The sequence below is a fragment of the Harpegnathos saltator genome, unplaced genomic scaffold (genome assembly GCF_003227715.2).
Source record: "Harpegnathos saltator strain DR-91 unplaced genomic scaffold, Hsal_v8.6 scaffold58, whole genome shotgun sequence".
Classification (NCBI taxonomy): Eukaryota; Metazoa; Arthropoda; class Insecta; order Hymenoptera; family Formicidae; genus Harpegnathos; species Harpegnathos saltator.
The window spans coordinates 1,692,917-1,710,446 of record NW_020230404.1 but is presented as its reverse complement, the minus strand read 5'-3'; the positions used below and the strand labels follow the sequence as shown (position 1 = coordinate 1,710,446).

Sequence of the window (17,530 nt, the reverse complement as noted above, 5' to 3'; positions counted from 1 at the left end):
GAGACGACAGATTTTCCACAAGTAGGCTTTATCACCGCGAGAGATTTTGCGAATCGAAAGTAACATTTTATCATGTTTACCTTGCACAAATATATTTTATCATTTTTAATTTTCCAATATGTGTAACACGCTTAGCATTACGACTCGCTACATTTTTGCGAACATCAAATTTCTATTAAAAATCCGTTAAAGAACGGGGACATAGAACAGTGCAAGGAGAAGCTGTCGGTGATGCAAGTGACGTTAAAACCTTCCGGCGCCAAATTCCGCCGTTATCTAAACGGTTCTAATGTGAACGTCTTTTCTGCTTGAGAAACTCACCAAGAGATTGACGAGCACAATATCGTGACGCTATTTATCAAGCTGCTCGCGGAAGCGTGTCTCTTCGACTGCGAGGACGAAAACTCGTGCTTTTCGCGACTCCTGTTCTCGCGGATCAGTGGGCAAACAAGTATTCGGAGTACAAGAGTATCCTCCTCTCCCGTCGATACTCCTCCACATGTAGGCAGCCGTCGAGCGGGTGCATATTCGCGGAAAGAATTTGTACGACAGGGCCGAGGTTTCACCGAAAATAAAAGTTCCCCGCTTGGAACTCGCCTTGCCCGGCGGCGCTTCGTTCGAGAACTCGCGGTTTAATTTTAGAAGCGCTTCTCGCGTGCGCGCTCAGTCCGCTCGCGAGATTCGTCGGGACGAAACGGAAAGTTTTCGACACGTGCTTTTGTGGCGACCGGAAAGATCACAAGTGCGTAATTACCTAACAACCGGCCGCTCGAGCTTCGTGCTTTGAACTTCCGATTTTTCGATACGTTGAATTCTCAGTACTTCTCGCTCGGTCGAATTGTTACAACGTGCCAGATGACCGTGAGGTGTAATTGTTGGAGTTACATTTTTTTTACCCTCGAAAAAGGAACGTATAGTTGTGGAAACTGAATTTATTGTGCCACTGGGAATTTTCGAACCGGAATATACACTGGAAAGGGTAAAAGATCAATATTTGATTATTTTGCGACGAGAATATATATGGAATATAAGAGGATATAGAAATTTGTCACTATAATATATATATATATATATAGTATAATATAATATAATATATATAATGTAATCAGCGATGATCTAGATGTGCTTTTGTCAAGAGAAAATTTTTCGCAAAGTTTGTCGAATAAGATATTTTTTCACCAAAGATACAATGGAGGTGTGATAGCGCGACGGGATTTTCTCACCTCTCGAAAATCTATCGTAAACATCGACGATAGTAAAAAGAAGAATTAATGATGGATGTGGTAAATCCCTGCAAGCTTATCCGCAACAAGCGGTCGACGAAATAGGATTTACCACAATAATCGCTTACGTCCTCCCGTTCAACTCCTCATCCCGTAAAGAGAGAAATTGTCAAAAATATTTATTTTTCATATTGCGCGTTTTGTTGGAAGATATATGTTTGTTGGATATGTATTTGTTATGGATATATATTTGTTGGAATATATATATTTAGATAAAATATCAAATTAAACATCAAAAATATAAATGAAGATGCAAGCGAATATAGAGGATTTTACAAAAAAAGATGAGAATTTTATAAAAATTATATTCTCTTTACAAGAAAATTATAAAAATATAAAAATAAGGAAGTATAAAATCACGCGCGCTACATATATCAAGGAATCCTATAAAATATGTATTTTAATCGATAATGTTTCATCTCTCTCCTTCTCAGTAGGAACGTACAAAATTGTTAATTTAACAAGACTCTAAAGGGTCGTGTGAAAATTTTAACGGAATTCAAACATTTTCTCGTCCGTTGCCTCATGAAAGTTTTAATACTGCTATTTCGCAGCAGGGAAGGCTGCCTAACAAGACAAAAAATGCTCTAGTGCAAATGTTTCCTCGCTCGTGGGGTATATAAATAAAAACGTAACATTCGATGGCAACGATATCGAGCGCATCACCCTCGCATTGCGATTTCTCGCCCTGGGGAAAGAGCTCGTTGACGCGAAAATGTGCAATTCGGCTTTGCTCGACGAGAGGAGACCTCAGTTGTCATCATCATCGTCGTCGTCGTCGTCGTCGTCGTCGTCGTCGTCGACGTCGTCTGAAATAACGACCACGACTTTTTACAATGAGCGAAACACCTTGCAAACATTTTCCACGAAAGCCGGTAATCTCATTACGAGTGCGTTCTCGTCAATATGCGCTGCCAAGCTTCTTTGCGTTATTAATTCCAATTCTGTTCTCTCCGTTCACTATGAGAATTTCTTCTCTTCAAATATAATTCTGCTCCAAAAATAGAAGAAAGGCCGAGGTGGGAGTGAGGTAAATACCAAAATGAGGGGAAGCATTTCGTATAATTTAAGGAACACACGAACGCAGGTGTAAAAGTTGCTCCATTCTGTTGTTCTGCTTGCCATTAACAACAGTGCCGGTGTACTTCAGCACCAGCCCGTGAAAAATTCCTCGGGATAAGCATCGTCTTGCATCGTATCGTATCGTCTACGCGGCCGCGCGGGCGGAACTTCCGCGAGATGCAAATGTTTGTTCTCTTAAGTATCTTAATAGCGTTCACGTTAATCAACAAATTTGCGCTACAGCCAAGCGGAGCAATTGTTGTTAGTGTCTCCGGAGGTTCATGGTTAAAATATCACGTTGAAAGGGATACATATGCTGCTGTAGACTGCACAGGGCTGACAAGTAGATCTGATACGGCCTGAAAATTGCGTAGCGTGCTCCGGGTCCTCAAAAGTTCGTCTACCGTAAACGTCGCAACTGTCGGATTTAGTTGGCCGCGCTCTCTTGTGCTTTCGCCGAGTCGCTCTCGAACTCGACGTCATTTGTCTGACGTAAATTATGCCGGAATTACGAGACGTTCGCGTATATTGCAAAACTGCGAGCGAACCATTATCGCGATGTTGTCGGGAGCGTGCACTTCAGCTCGTCACGCGATCGAATTTGCGCAAATGCGACTTGTCGCTCGACGGTAACGTGCGAATCGCCGCTTTAGCAAGTTTTTTATGTCGACGTTTCGTGCCCATGCAAAGATATTACGACGCTCTCATGTGCGAAACTTTTCCTCGCAACACCATAAAGTATCTCGAATCTAGGGCTAACTCTGTGCGCGCGCTGATTATGTCGGGAAAAATAAAAATAGAAATTTACAGGGCCGTCTCATGTAAATTGGATTCTACTGAAAATGGTAATTTTTCGAAGAGAGCCACCGATGCATCGATAAAATCATAATCGGGGAGAATGCTCGTGCATTTGTAGATCTTCGAAGCATTAAATCGAAGCGTTAAATAAATCAAGCCGAGTGAGTCATTGAAAATTCTCCAAATAACACGAGAACGTGTTTCAAATATTTTTATATATTCGACGATAAAATTTGACCACTTTTCTCTGTTTAAAAATAGCCAATAGAGCTGACGCTAGAAAAAGTCGGAGTAAACCTAGAATCAAAAGAAAAGGAAAGAAAAGGAGAGGGAAACATCCAAGATCAGGAAATTTTTCGCTCGAATCAATTCCCACCAAATTCCGGATATTTGTTCAACGTGGATAATTTTGGATTGCAGTGTTTAATTTTTGGACGGGTAACGTTGTAAGTCGGAAGGTCCATACGCGGCGTCGCACGGCGATGTCCTCCAGAGACGATATTCTTGGCGGGACAAACAAGGGTGAACGCACGTACGAAGAGAGAGCGGTGGCTCGCGCGCGACTGCACGTACTCTATTTTCGCCCCAAATAGAACGCGCCGCCTGTTGGTAAACTTCGCTTTCTCGTGGCTTTCGATCGGGCATCGCACGGGCACGGAGCTCGCTTTCCCTCACGTAAAGATTCCTCCGCTCGCGTCCTCCTCCGGCCGGAATGCCGTTATTCGCTAAAGCAGTCGCGGCGGAAATTTAAATAGCGACAACAAAAGGGATATCGCTCGCCTACAAACTAATTGAATCTTAATTCCTGCGACTTTACCGGCAGAATTGTACGACAATGCGAGACAATTACTATCGGAATATATTAATCGGATTCCAACGGGGGAAATCGCTTCACAGTCTTCAGGGTGAATAGCAGTATGAAATTTAATCTCGCTGCAAAGAGTTAATCGATAAGGGAAAATTTTATTCAAACACACGAACGGAATTATATTTTGGATTGTGTTGAATATGAAATACACGCTGCTTGATAGGCAAAATCCCGCCCGGTCGATTTGGAATTGATAAAAAAAAAAACATATCCAGAAGTGGTATAGATATCGCGTGAACTTGTCGGTGTGCACTATAATCTCGGATAAAATCGCCCTCGAAATAGATCGACTGCCACGAAAATGCGAACTCCACGTGTGGAGAAGTAGTTGGCCCCCACAAAAACTCGTGTGGCAGCGGAAGTGAAAAGTTTCGAGCGACGTTCAACGGAGCGGTTGCTCCCTTCGCGCTGGGTCTAACCAGGAGCAAGGGTCGAAAAATTATTTTTACTTCAACCGCGCGAGTGTGCGCTTCGTTGCGGCAGCGGCTGTCGCACGCGCTGCCTCGGGCTCACCGCTGGGAGAGTCTTGGAGATTGCGTTCTGCTATGTTCTCTTCTTTCGCTGCACGTTACGCTTTCTTTGTTCCACGTCGCAAAAATGATGAAGCATCAATTATGAAATTATTTCTCTCAGTGACGCCGAGATCTCCGGATATACTTCGACGCTAATCGACGCTATTCAAGCCTATCGAGTGTATCGCAGTTGACGAAAGAATTAATTAACGAAGGATTTCGAGCGGTATCTGCACATTTGGGCCGAACCTACAAATTTGAGCGCCGAGTAGATACTTGAAGTAACTAAAAACTATTCGCTTTACACCGACAACGCCATCTTTCTCGGCAAATATTGTCCGTTGAGATATTCGGGGAATTACGGCCCAAGTTTGACGACACGTTGTAAAGCACCGATTTGCTTCCGGCGAAACAACGAGTTGATAATGCACAATGGGACACTAGGACTCGATTGAAATTTGCCCAGAGTGTCGACACTCTTTGGTGACGAACTTTAAGAGGATGAACTGAATTTGGTGTTGTGTGATCAACGAGCGCGAAGCGAGTACTCTCGAAATGCTGCGATTGGAACTGCTGGTTCTTCTGCTGCTGGCCTGCACGCAGATTCTCACGGAGCACCGCGACTTTCACGAGTCGCGAAACCAGTACGGCTACCAGTCGCGGTTCCAGAAGGAAAGAATGACGAGGGAAATCCACGTGAAGGAGGGTCGATTGCGCGGTAAAGTGGTCCAACCGAGAACCATTCACAGTTTGCAGATGGTCGACGTTTTTCGAGGTGAGTTACTTAGGCCGTTACTATCAGGAATTACTCTCCGGGACTAACACTCGCTTTCGACACAAGTAACGGAGTGCAAAGGGAACATTACCTTCCGTTCTTCGCGCGTTTCGTTATTTGATTCTCCTTCGTTCGCGTTACACTCAATGTCGAATTTATCGCGATCAAGTAGTCGTGACAGCGTCTGTGTATTCGCGAAAACGTGCATTCCCGTTAGAGAAACGGAAACAGCGAAAGACTCGCTGTTTCTTCGGAGGAGCGATACGCGGAAATCGAGTGGAGCTATTTATATCGATTGAATACATTTAATCCGCTGCTGATGCGAAGCTGGTTGACGCAAAGCCGACGTTTCATATGCAACATCCTACTATAACGGCGGCTCGATAACGTTCGATACATCAAGAGAGAGAGAGAGAGAGAGAGAGAGAGAGAGAGAGAGTGAGAGAGAACGGGGGAAGAGGGAGAGAGCTTGGCTCCGGTCAGTGAGCAAAAGTTTCCTGGCAGTTGTATATCCGCGCTTTGAAAGTCCCGATACGTCAAAGGATCGACGAAAACGAGGAGCGCGTGCCTGTGCGCCCGTGTATTTCGGGAACAGATATTCCCCCGCGCCTCACACCCTCTGCCTTTCTCCGTCTTTGCTCGACTTGTCGCTGTGCGTCCGCGAAGTCGCAGGCGTCACGCATCGGACTGCACTCGTGTGCGCATGGCTTTGTATACTCAGAGCTGAGTTTACATCACTTACATTTTGATGATTGTCCGAAGTGAACACGCCCGACGGACTGCTTCGTTTCGCTCCCGGAGATATATTAACCTCGTAAACGACGGGGGAGCGCATTAAAGCGCCTCGATAACGAAGCAAAAGCCGCTTTCGAAAGTGGCATCGAGAGATCGGGATTGAATCGAAGTGGCGTTCCGGGATTGAATCAGAATCGAAGCGGAATTGCGTTGACTGTGAGATGAAGTAGAGTTTAATTGTAATCGCGACACGAGCGTGGCGGCCGACATGGATCGTTCGGATCAATCCGGGACGGGATCAGCGGTGACCAGTGGCCGTCGTCGCGGATGGGATTAATTCCGGCCGTTTCTTTCCGCCGGCGGAGTTAATCGCCGCCGCGCGGAGAGAAGTTAATCCCTTCAGGCAAATTTAGCCCTCGTGATAAACACTTGGGCGCGATGAATTCGCTAAGTATCGCCCCGCGGGGACAATTAACAGCCTGTATCTGAAGCGTAATCGGCTCTCGTGTGTGCCGTAGGAATCCCTTATGCGGAACCTCCGATGGGACCCTTCAGGTTTTCACCGCCGCGATCGCCGCGACCGTGGAGAGGGGTGCGGCAGGCGCTGGAATTTGCCCCAGTTTGCCCGCAAGTCTTGCCAAATCTGCAAGAGGAGGTAAAGCCGGGCAGGTACGAGTACTTGGAGAGACACTTGCCTTCCCTGAGGAACCAGAGCGAGGACTGTCTCTATCTCAACATCTATGCTCCTCATCAGCCCGAAGGTGAGTGCGAGTGATCACACAAATAGGGACTCATTATTAACAGTGGTGGTAGTAACGGCAACAGCAGCAGCAGCAGCAGCAGCAGCAGCAGTAGTAGTGGGTGATGGTGTTGCGGGAGTTGTCGACTTCGATACCAGTATCAGATTCAATCTATGAGACATGGATGGCGTATTCTGTTCTAAACAGGATCGAGTTTGTAGCGCGTGGATTCATCAGGAGTTGACTTTCGCTTATCCGTTTTCAGCGCCAAGTTAACTTATAATTTCCACGGGTTCGACTGAAAATCCACTTCCAGGAGCTGGACGTTGTCGGTATCCGCAAAGATACTCGGATTCTCGGCTATTATCCTGAGCGCTAAATACTCTAGTAGTAATATCGAAACACTATCCGGGCACTAGACCCGAATGGTTATAAAAAAAACTACCCCGATTATATCGACGGCACCATTTAGGGGCTAGTTTTATTTTAAGCAAATAATTTCTAACGGAGCCCCCAAGCTTTTTTAATTGGGAAGTGAAGTATGTCGGCAGATCTCCAGTTGCCAATCACTGGAAATGGAACAATATCCTAATGAGTTTTCCACAGGAAGCACGAGGGATACATGCATACACCGGCCAAGAAGAGTCTTCTACAATCCGCGAGCACGATAATCCTCATACACGAGACTCGAGCGAGCTACCGAATGATAATCCGGCGATGATACGACGAAAATATCTCTGGCGTTGAATTGAAACTTCCTCGGATTTCCCTCGGAACAGGACGCGACACGCGGAATATCCAATCTGCCAAAAAAAGAGGGATCAGATCGGCCGTTCGATCTCGATCGGCCGGCTCGCGATTATGCGGGTGCATTCGACTCTGCAACGAGTTTTTCCACACGGTCAACTGCGTAAAACAGCTGCCGTCGATTTACGGACCGGCGTCATGGTGGAAGGAACGATCACGTGGGATTCAGCTTTCGCGCGCGCGTTATAAATTCATTCGTCGCGTATATATTCATTCCACCAGCCGGAGTCGGCCGGTCGGCCGGTCGGTCGGTCGGTCGGTCGGTTGGTCGGTCGGTCGGTCGGTCGGTCGGTCGGTCGGTCGGTCGATCGCACCAGCCGATGTGCGCGTATTCGCCATTTTACAATACCGGCGGCCTGAGTGGGTTAAACTCGCGTCGCCGTGCCATTTACGAGCGTATGGAAATATCTGCAAGAATTCCAAATCGAATTGATCGGCCGGGGCTTTCGACGTAGCTACCGTGAGATATCGCTCGCAAAACCGCACCATTGCGCTATGTGAGCTCGCTCGTTTCACGCGGCGATACGTCCGCCATGAGCCCGTAGATTTTCGCATTTTTTTTCTTTAATATCGCTCTACCGCGCAAACGAATGTGATTCCAAATCAAACGCCGCCTCTCTCTCTCTCTCTCTTGCATTCATCCGGGAGATCCCCGTCCTCGCTTTATTGCGACGTATTTCGGAAAATTTATGGGAAAAAAGAAAGTGTCAACACACATGTGCACGCGCACATGTATATGCATGCACACACACACACACACACACACATACATACACATACACACATATATATATATATTATATATATACTGTTAATTTCGCGCAACTGCTGAATTCATCTCACATCGCGCGCGAATAATTTAATCCGCCGTGAACGCGACGAGAGTGTGACGTATCTTCTTCATGTGCACGTCCTGCCGCTAATATAAGAATAGATTAATCTTTTAATCGCTCTTTCGAGAGCGCTCCTTATCTGCTCTGATAAACAAGATAAGCTGCGCGGGATATCCGCGGCGGCGCGGCGTTTCCTGCGGGCAGACATTACTTCCGCAGAACAAGCTCGTTATAAGAGAGCCGCCGAAATTACCGCGATTGCGGCGATTTCGCTGTTTACGGAGATATTCAGATGGCGAATCATCATCGCGGACGACAAAAACACGATTTTGAGCCACCGGCCTTCCCGCGCGGCCATTACGTTCTCCCCCCATTACGTTCCCGCCTATTTTCTATTTCTTTACGCAGACCAGTCTCATCCGATGGATTTCTTAAATTTAGCGTAGCTTCGGCAGGGCTTCGGATCTGCGAATTTCTACATTCCCGAAACTGAGGATGCAGAAAGAATCGCAGAGTCCGCGCGCGAGCTCTCATTTTGGCATGAGAGAGAGAGAGAGAGAGAGAGAGAGAGAGAGAGAGAGAGAGAGAGAGAGAGAGAAACGACCGTTCCGATAATCACCTCTTGTTCCCAGCGCGGAATATCCTCGCAATGTCCGGGCACTGAGTCCAACTCGCTCCGATGTGTGTCGCTTCTTTCTCGGGCACGGAAGTATCTTTTAAATCTTGCTTCTCTCACGTGAACGTGAAATGAACTCTCGGCGTGTTATCAGCGAACGCATTACCAGGAGCTACGTGCAAAACGCGTTACGCGCGTCGCGGAATTACTATTACTGCCAAAGACGCATCGAATTTAAAGTAAAAAGTGCGCTGATGACTACCTTCCTTCCCGGAGGAATTCTGCTTTGGGGCTGAGTGCAGCCGGAGAGGAAAACGTGTGCACGAGTGGTGCTCGAGAAAGTCGCCGGAGCCAACATAGCCTTTGTGCCGCCTTATCGTTCTACGGTTCCAACGAGACCAATTTCTCTTCTACCGCGCTTTATCCGAAAAGGGAAAGGGTGAGTGGGAGGGAGAGAGAAAGAGTGACAGAGAGAGGGAAGGAGGGAGAGAGAGAGAGAGAGAGAGAGAGAGAGAGAGAGAAAGAGAGAGAGAGAGAGAGAGAGAAAGAGAGAGAGAGAGAGAAAGAGAGGGAGGGCGGGGAGGGCGGGGACGGGCGCTCACAGCACTTTGTGCTCAGTGCCTCGCAAAACTACGTATAATTATATTGACGATGCATTCATACACACGTACTTTACGGCCGAGTACGAAGTGATTCTCGCTTGTTAGGGTTTTTACCTAAGTCGAGATTTCTTTTTTTGCCGTCGCTGAATGTGCTTCACGAGCGTGCGATTCCGTCATTACGATGAGATCAAGGGAAGCTCCGTTATATATCACCGTGGAGACAGAAACGGGAGACGGTTGGCTCGTTCGAGCATTTGCGACGGATTAAAACTGATTTCTCTTTTCTCATTTGAATTAGTGCGTTTTAATTAAGCGAATACCGGACGATTCTTAGGCGGCTTTCCGTTGGATCAAAGAGACGCGAGGGACAATAAAGGGAGAGCGGAAAGGATATTTATTGCTAAGTAACTCGCGAGGGAGTCCCCCCTCCCCTGAGGGACATGACCTATGCATCTGCTGTAACGTAAGCGAATATCGCTGCGAATCGAGATGCGCAAATCGAGGAAAAGCGTAAAAAAATATTTATTCTGCAGGGGCTACAGAAATTCGCTTCTCAGGCGAACGAAACTCTATAAGATATTCGTATGATGTCTCTTTGAGCTGAGATTAATGAAAAGCAAATAGCCGTCCTTTGAGATCACGATAATTAATATTTAATTCTCTCGGAACCGCCTCTCCAGTCCGTATATCCGGACGTAGATCAGATATCAGTTAAATCGCTCGGCGAATTTGCGATTCTCTGTGTCTTCCGTGTCAAATTGACCCGCAATTATACGGAGTTCTCCCCCCCTCCCCCTCATGATTTCTGTCCCTGCGTTTTCTCTCGGATTATCCGAGACGTCGAATCCGAATATTAATGCGGAAAAGTCGGCGCTCGAGATCCTCCTTACGTTCGACCGCACATATTCGATACGTCGTCATATCGCTTTCTTCCGCCACTGTAAATCTTGCCAGAGAGTGAGATTTATTCAACTATGCCCCGTAGATCGAGCATTAATGAATTTTCCGATATTTTACGATGCCGCGGGGGTTGCGATCGCTGAAAGCCAACTCCTTCTCCCTTTCTACCTCGTACTTTTCGCCTTTATCCCGTCTCGCGTCTCTTCCCTCCATGTACGCACATATCCACGGGCGATGGGATCACGGAGCAAAGGGGATGTGCTTGTACTACAAACCAACCATATTCTGTGCACAACAATCATCTAATTATAGAAAACAATCGCGGTGAGTAACCAAAGTTTACGCGACTTAATTCAGTCCCGATTAACTCATCGCAGAGAAATTTATTATCTATTATAATTCGGTGACACAGTTTCACGAGTTAACGAATTAAAGTAGACGATAATTTCACATAACCGGACTAAATGGAATAATTTATCGTCGAGTTGGAGAAAAGGAAAGACTTCTTGACCAGGTATTTTGTCAACGTATTGTCCTCCCACGAAAAGCTACTATTCGCGGCTCTCATTGGCGAAGGATTATTTCTCAGTGATTGATTGAATATCTTAACGCTCCTTAATGGGGAAATTATTTCTCAGTGATTAAATATCTGACGGCCAAACATATTTATCGTAATCCGTTTGCCATTTTTCCCTGTCAATCAAACAACAGCACATCAAGAGTTATTTGCTATGCCGATCGTTGAAATGCGATTCTCCGCGATTCTCCCAGTGGATGTTTCCTTCGTTCCGGAGGAAACGTACCTTCACGTGCACACATCTCCGCACAGTTTCGATATTCAAACGCGCGAACGTATTTTACGCGGAGCAACCCCTTTAAGCTCGCGACCAGACCAGTTTCGATTTATTCGCAGCAACGGCGCATCTTTCATCGCTCGGCCGCGGCTTTTCGCGTGCTCGCTGACCGAAACGCGTCGGAATAAGTTTTGTTTACCAGCCGCGCCGCGAGCGGTCTCAAATTAAAACGTCGGTGCGATTTTTCCGCCTCTCACGGTGAAGGAACCATAAATCCCGGGTAATGGCTGGGCGAGCGCGCGCGAGCAAGCGAGTCGCTCGATGGCTTCCTTCGGCGTTTATGAAGACCGAACGGGAGGGGAAATAAATGAGGGATAATTAGCAGCGTCGTATCTGTCACAATATCGAGCGAGCCGCGAAGTGACAAAGGCGTGTCGCCGTGGGCGAAGATACGGGGCGGCGTGAAGGCGGCCATCATAACGGCCAGCCATAACGGTGGATGTCGATTTCGGTTATTCGGCTGTTTTGGCGTTTTGCATTCCCGCGTCCCTTAATGCTTCAATCGATTTCGCTTGACAGTAACTTCACTCCGCAACAGTCAGTTGCACCGTTTTGACGACCGCACTCGTCGCGGCGAAAAATTGTCGTTGGCGGATCTAGAGAGCTCGCTTGTGTATTTGCAGAGAGACGAATGTCCTTCTTCATTACAAGCATTATACAAAAACAGGTGAATCTATAAATCTATCTTTCCACGACTCCCCTATAACGTTACAATTATAGATTGTTATCGATCAAAATATTTCTGCATGAGGCGATGGCTGAAGAAAGCTACGCGGATGCCAGCGGCTATCATAGCGTGAAAGCGCGGCAACTCGCACTGACAATCTGCATTAAATATCGCGAAGGTAACTCGCGTAACTCGAGGAATACGCCAATCCAAAGTCTTCCGCCAGGGTCGTGCAACTTGAATTGGCGAATTACGTTATTTGGCTTTACCTGTGTATTTCATAAGTTTAAGTAGCCCAAAAAGAAGTCGCGCTTAGTTAGACCGAGAAACTGTATACTTGGGGAATAAGAAGCTCGCGGAACATCAGACAAGCCGAAAATGTCTGATAGGAGATGGCGGGAGGTCTTAATCGGTTCTCTCAGAGAGCTCGGTAGCTGCTTACACGGCACAGTTTCCTTTAAAACTTTCTGGCCGAGAATATCCTCCTTTTTCCCTCAGATCCTCCGCTCTCCTGCAGCTCCGGCGAGCGAGATGCTATCGACGGAACGAAACAGCCCCTAAGCTCACTCTGACATCCTTGTTTAATTTGGAAACCGAGAACGACGACAGCCGCTCGATAATGGCGCCAACGACTCGGCGATACTCGATTATCACGCGAGTCAATCGGAATAAAATTCATTCGTGGTCCATTAACGAAAATGGAGCGTTTTCGGCTGGGTTGTGCCACGTCGTCACGCAATATACGTGTCCGAAGCGTGACAATCGCTTCTCGATTGATCGCTTTAATCCGTCGCACTCGATAAGCCGGCGCGGTCGCGGCCGTCATTTTTATTAGCGCCGATGTCGAAGTTCCCGATTGATAAAACGTGTATCGTCACGTCGCCGATGAAGAAAGTTGATTAGGGAACTTGGGTAAATTATTTCGCGAGCCCGCGAGAGAAAGCTCGTCAATGATGGTGGATGTTGAAGAAAAAAGTTTAAATCACCGTGAAAGTCCGAGCTGTTAGCGACTTCGCGAGGAACGCCCCAAAGAAATTGGCTTTGTTACGTCAGAAGCGGAAACCATGCGTTTCCGCCATGTTCTCGAGTTCCGCGAAATACATGCTCGTCTTCCTCAAAGGCTGCGTCTAATGGCTCGTGTCGCGAAAGTTGTCCTTGTCTGTCTCTTGCTAACCCTTCCATCCCCCTTTTCTTTTTTTCCCTTTCTCTTTCACACTACTTCCGCTTAAGCGTCATCGCGTCACGAAAAAGAGTCGACATTTATCGATCAGTCGTTAAAATTTCGGATGTAACAGTCGATCCATTGTCCGCTTCTACGACTTGTCCTCATCACCCCGACGAGGTTTATTAAAATCGCATAAGTAAACCGGCAGCGCAGGCCCGACAGGTCCTTCAGCGCGCGGGAAACAAAGATCCGAGTTACCGGCAACACAATGACGAGAAACAGAGGAAAGTATCGTCCAGAGAGAAAGTTGCAGCCGTCACTGTGTGTGTATGTGTGTATGTGTGTGTGCGCGTGTGTGTGTGTGAGAGCTCGTCGTTTATTTTAAGTTCTTTCAAACTCTCCGCCGAAAGGAAACGACGACCGCGCGGGTTGAAAGGAATGAACGCTGGACGATGGGAAGAAGATATAAAGGAAGAAAGAGAAAGAGAGAGAGAGAGAGAGAGAGAGGGGGGAGGGAGGGAGTAAAAAAGGGAAGGAAGGAGAGAGAAAAGGTGACTAAGAGCGAGAGAGTGGAGGTATCACAGTGGAAATAGAGGAAGGTGGAGGAATGGCGGTCGCTCCAAACCATTAGACAAATTTTATATATAGCGCCGGAAAAGTCGTTCGTTTTTGCCGCCTGCTGGTTATTGCTTTTCATCCCGCAGCAATAATCGACATTTCGACACGTTCTCAGGGATGCGAGAATATTATCTCTCTGCTTCTCCCGTACACAATAACTGAGCAGCTACCAGCATCTCGGCTGAAGAAAGTTTCTTTATGGAAGCAAATAATTCCGCCTGACCGTAGGATTGCCCCCAGCGATAAAAACTTGCCGGGAACTGCCCAATAAGCGTAGCAACTGTCTGCTAACAAGTTTCATGTCGATTCTTCGCGCCGCGGTCACGCCGTCTCTTTTTACTTTGCGATCTTCGCCGTGCGACCCTCTTCAATCGTCACGTCGTCGTCGTCGTCGTCACCGACCAGAGCGCGTTAGTCGATCCATGCACGTTTGCAGATCCGAGTCCGTTCTCCGCCGATGGAATTTCCCGGACAAAGTGAAAAATTAAACGGCTCCTGACTTCGCGGTCCGACGTTGCGCGAGCCAAGCATAAGGGAGGCTTGATTGGCCGGCTCATTAACACGTGGATCACGTTCGATTCCTCACGCGGTATCTAGCCGAGCCGCGGCTAAACATAATCGGCTGAATAGACGGATATTCATGCAGGTCGCCGGAAGGTTCTTGAGCAACGAGGGTCGCGGGGGTGGCCGTGCGATTCGAGACTTACATAATGATGGACCGAAATCCGTGGCATGCTCTGCCGATATGTTACTGTCCGCTTCGATGGCGCCTGCTCGCAAGTAGATAGGGTATGAGCAAACGGCGCATGGCGCATCGCTTTCCTTCCATATTAAGTGGCCAAGCTGCGGGGTCCAGGATGCAGTGAGGCATTCACGACTGACTTCGCCGGATGCTCGCGAGAGGACTCAGTCACGACGGAAAACCCCCGACTCGATTAGTGTCGGCCGCTAATATCGAAAATCTACCCTCCCTCCCCCCCGCTCGATTTCGTTCCTCTTCTGCTTGCACGTGTCCTTCGATCTTTCTCTCTTCCTTCACGTCGTTCTAGCACAGAACACCCGGCGGAAATGGAGGGAAAGGAGAAGCGGAAGGCGCGCGCGAGGGAGAGCGGGCGCGGAGAGCGGTGTAAGAAATATTTAACTATCATGCAGTAAACGCGTGGCAAAACAGCGAAACAAGCATGACAGATAGGTTTATCGGCAGCTCTAAGAAGCGGGTAAACAAAGAAAGAAAATAGAGACAAACAAAGAAACCAAGAGTCGGATGGAGAGAAATCTCTAATAAAAGAATGAGAGGACAAAAGGATAGGGGCTTTTTGGCTCCGACTCGTTACGTGTAAGAATCTTTGATCGTTTAGCAAACATTAAACAATTCGTTAGCGTATTTGAGCAGCTACGCTTGTTCCGCAGGCATTTAGTATTTCCGCATTTAGGTCAAGCAGTTTATTTTTTTTTTTTGTATACGCGTTCACATTTCACGTTTGTGAAGTAATTTGACTAAAGATATTATAATTGTTTACATATTGAAGGGAGTAATTCGTTTCCTTGCCTATCTCCATCATAAATTTCCTACAGCGGTGAGAAATTTATTGTATTTCGGGCGAAACTCACGAGCGCGCGCTAACAAGGCGCGTTTTGAGGCAGGAAATTCCGATCTTAAAGAAACCCTCCACGTAAGTAGAATAACTTGATGGATGAAGTTCGTAATTATCAGCTCGAGAATGGGAGTTACGAAGTTGAAATCACCGTTCGTGGGAGATAAACAACCCTCCCCGACTTTTCTTTGTACGTCCGACGTAACGCTCGACGAGGCGTCCGTCCAAGATTCCGCGAGAACGTGCGGAAACGCGGCGTATAATGTCTCACGTAAGACTTCGTTGAAGCTAAAGCTTCAAACACGCCCGATCCGTTGCTCGCTCGACTGGTGCCGCTCATGTGGACACGTGAGAAGAACTGGCCGATGATATCACGGAGCACTCCGGAATGATCATCGAGACAGCGGGGATTTATTTGTTTCAACTTGGCCGGAAATGAGGGAGCTCGTTAGAGGTATCAAGGAAGTTAATTGGAACGATTGTAATGCTTTTGCTTGTTAGAGGTGTTAGAGGCTTTAATTGGACGAGTTCCTAGGATCCGGGAATCGGCTACGACGCTAATAAACGAAAGCCATTCGCCGGCGATAATCATGGATTCTCGGAAGGAAAAAAGGAGCAACTTCGTGGAATTGTTTCCCGTCGCCGAGTTTCGCCTCATCGCCGTTGAAATTTCGAATTGTGTCCGCCGATGTTCCCCTCCGCGCTATTCATATCTCATTTGTCGCTCATTCATATTTATACCGGTTTGCCATTAATTGTAAATTAGAATCGCGCGATGTATCGGACGCAATTCCATGTAGCCGCGTTTAATTCTGGAATAATATACGATTCATCATCGGACAACGAGCTTCGCTCGTCGAAAGATACCGCCCGCCGTGATCGCTCCGCGCGTAAATCACTCCAGCGGAAAATCGCGCGAAGAAACGCAACTTCGTCGATCTTTACGCGATATTTCGCGCGAAGAGAGAGGGAGAGAGGGAGGGAAACTCTCGACTATCTTTGTACGTATGTTCGCGCGGTCACGAAAACACGAAGCAACCATTGCGCGACGCTCTCCACCTCTCTCTTCTCCCTCCCCCTCTCACTCTCTCTCTCTCTCCTTCTCATCGGAGGTACGAATCGATGCTTCATGAATTTACAGCGGATGAGCTGCTCGATCGTTTCATGAAATAGCGCGTTACAAAGCGATCCCTGCCGATTCGCTGCGATTTGTAAACTATCGTACGTTTGTCCCCCTTCTATCCCCTCCGTCCTGTCGCCTTCCCGAATACCGATCGCCCTCCCGTTGCCACCCACGCCGTTGTCGCGCGTTTCGCGCAGCTGCTAAGTTTTCCTCCGACGAGGCAGAAACGATGCGGTTGTAGCGTAGCGCGAGATGTCCTGGGCGGAGTCGCTTTTCCGCGAGATGGGTTTTCGTGAATCGTTAATATTCCGCGAAAGATTTAATGGAATTTCGCAAGTTTCGGGGAGGGGTCACGGGGGAGAGGGAGACCGCAAAATACGAGGAATATTCCCAAAATGCGCGCAGATCGACGTTAATGTCGTCCATTACCCGGCATTGGAATCTAAAAATGTCCGATCGAACGTGCCATCAATTCGTTTTACAAGTCTCCGAGTAGCTAATTTTTTCAAGCGATGGCTACGTGTCTAAGATAAATGTTTTCAAGCCAAATGTTTCACAGAGCCGGGATAATGGTTGCGAATAATTCTTTCCACGAGAGAATAATAATGTCGCAATCGTCATCCCCTCTCTCTCTCTCTCTCTCTCGGATCGACTCGAGAAAGATTTATTTCCGAACGTCCGCGGAGAGAGTTTTAAATATTACTCCATTTCGTTCGTATACCTCCATTCTCTCCCTTAATGACGTCACTGTCATATTATATTACGTATCGTATTCCCGTCACCGGGGACGCCAATTACGTGTGTGGCCAGTTCCGCGATGCTTTTCCGCGTTCCTCCGTCTGATAACATTCACCACGTTGGCCCGAACTTGAATTGACAGGGTATCGTCAACGGAGCGTTAGACGCGTCTTAACGGAAGAGAGTTATCTTGAAAGCGACGGCGCTGGTGTGTTCTTTCGCGAGATTAACGTGACGGC

The 17,530-nt window shown here is 47.4% G+C and overlaps 1 protein-coding gene across 2 annotated transcripts in view; it reads left to right on the top strand.

Annotated features, from left to right (window-relative positions):
* The first annotated feature begins 681 nt into the window (after positions 1-681).
* Positions 682-17,530, top strand: part of LOC105183490 (uncharacterized) — a 52,810-nt gene continuing 35,961 nt past the window's right edge. For both annotated transcript variants that reach the window (XM_025303939.1, XM_025303937.1), the window contains exons 1-3: positions 682-979; positions 4,645-5,298; positions 6,552-6,794. In XM_025303939.1, coding sequence (XP_025159724.1) covers positions 5,079-5,298; positions 6,552-6,794 — 463 coding nt within the window. In that variant the 5' untranslated portion in view covers positions 682-979; positions 4,645-5,078. The remainder of the gene's footprint in view (positions 980-4,644; positions 5,299-6,551; positions 6,795-17,530) is intronic.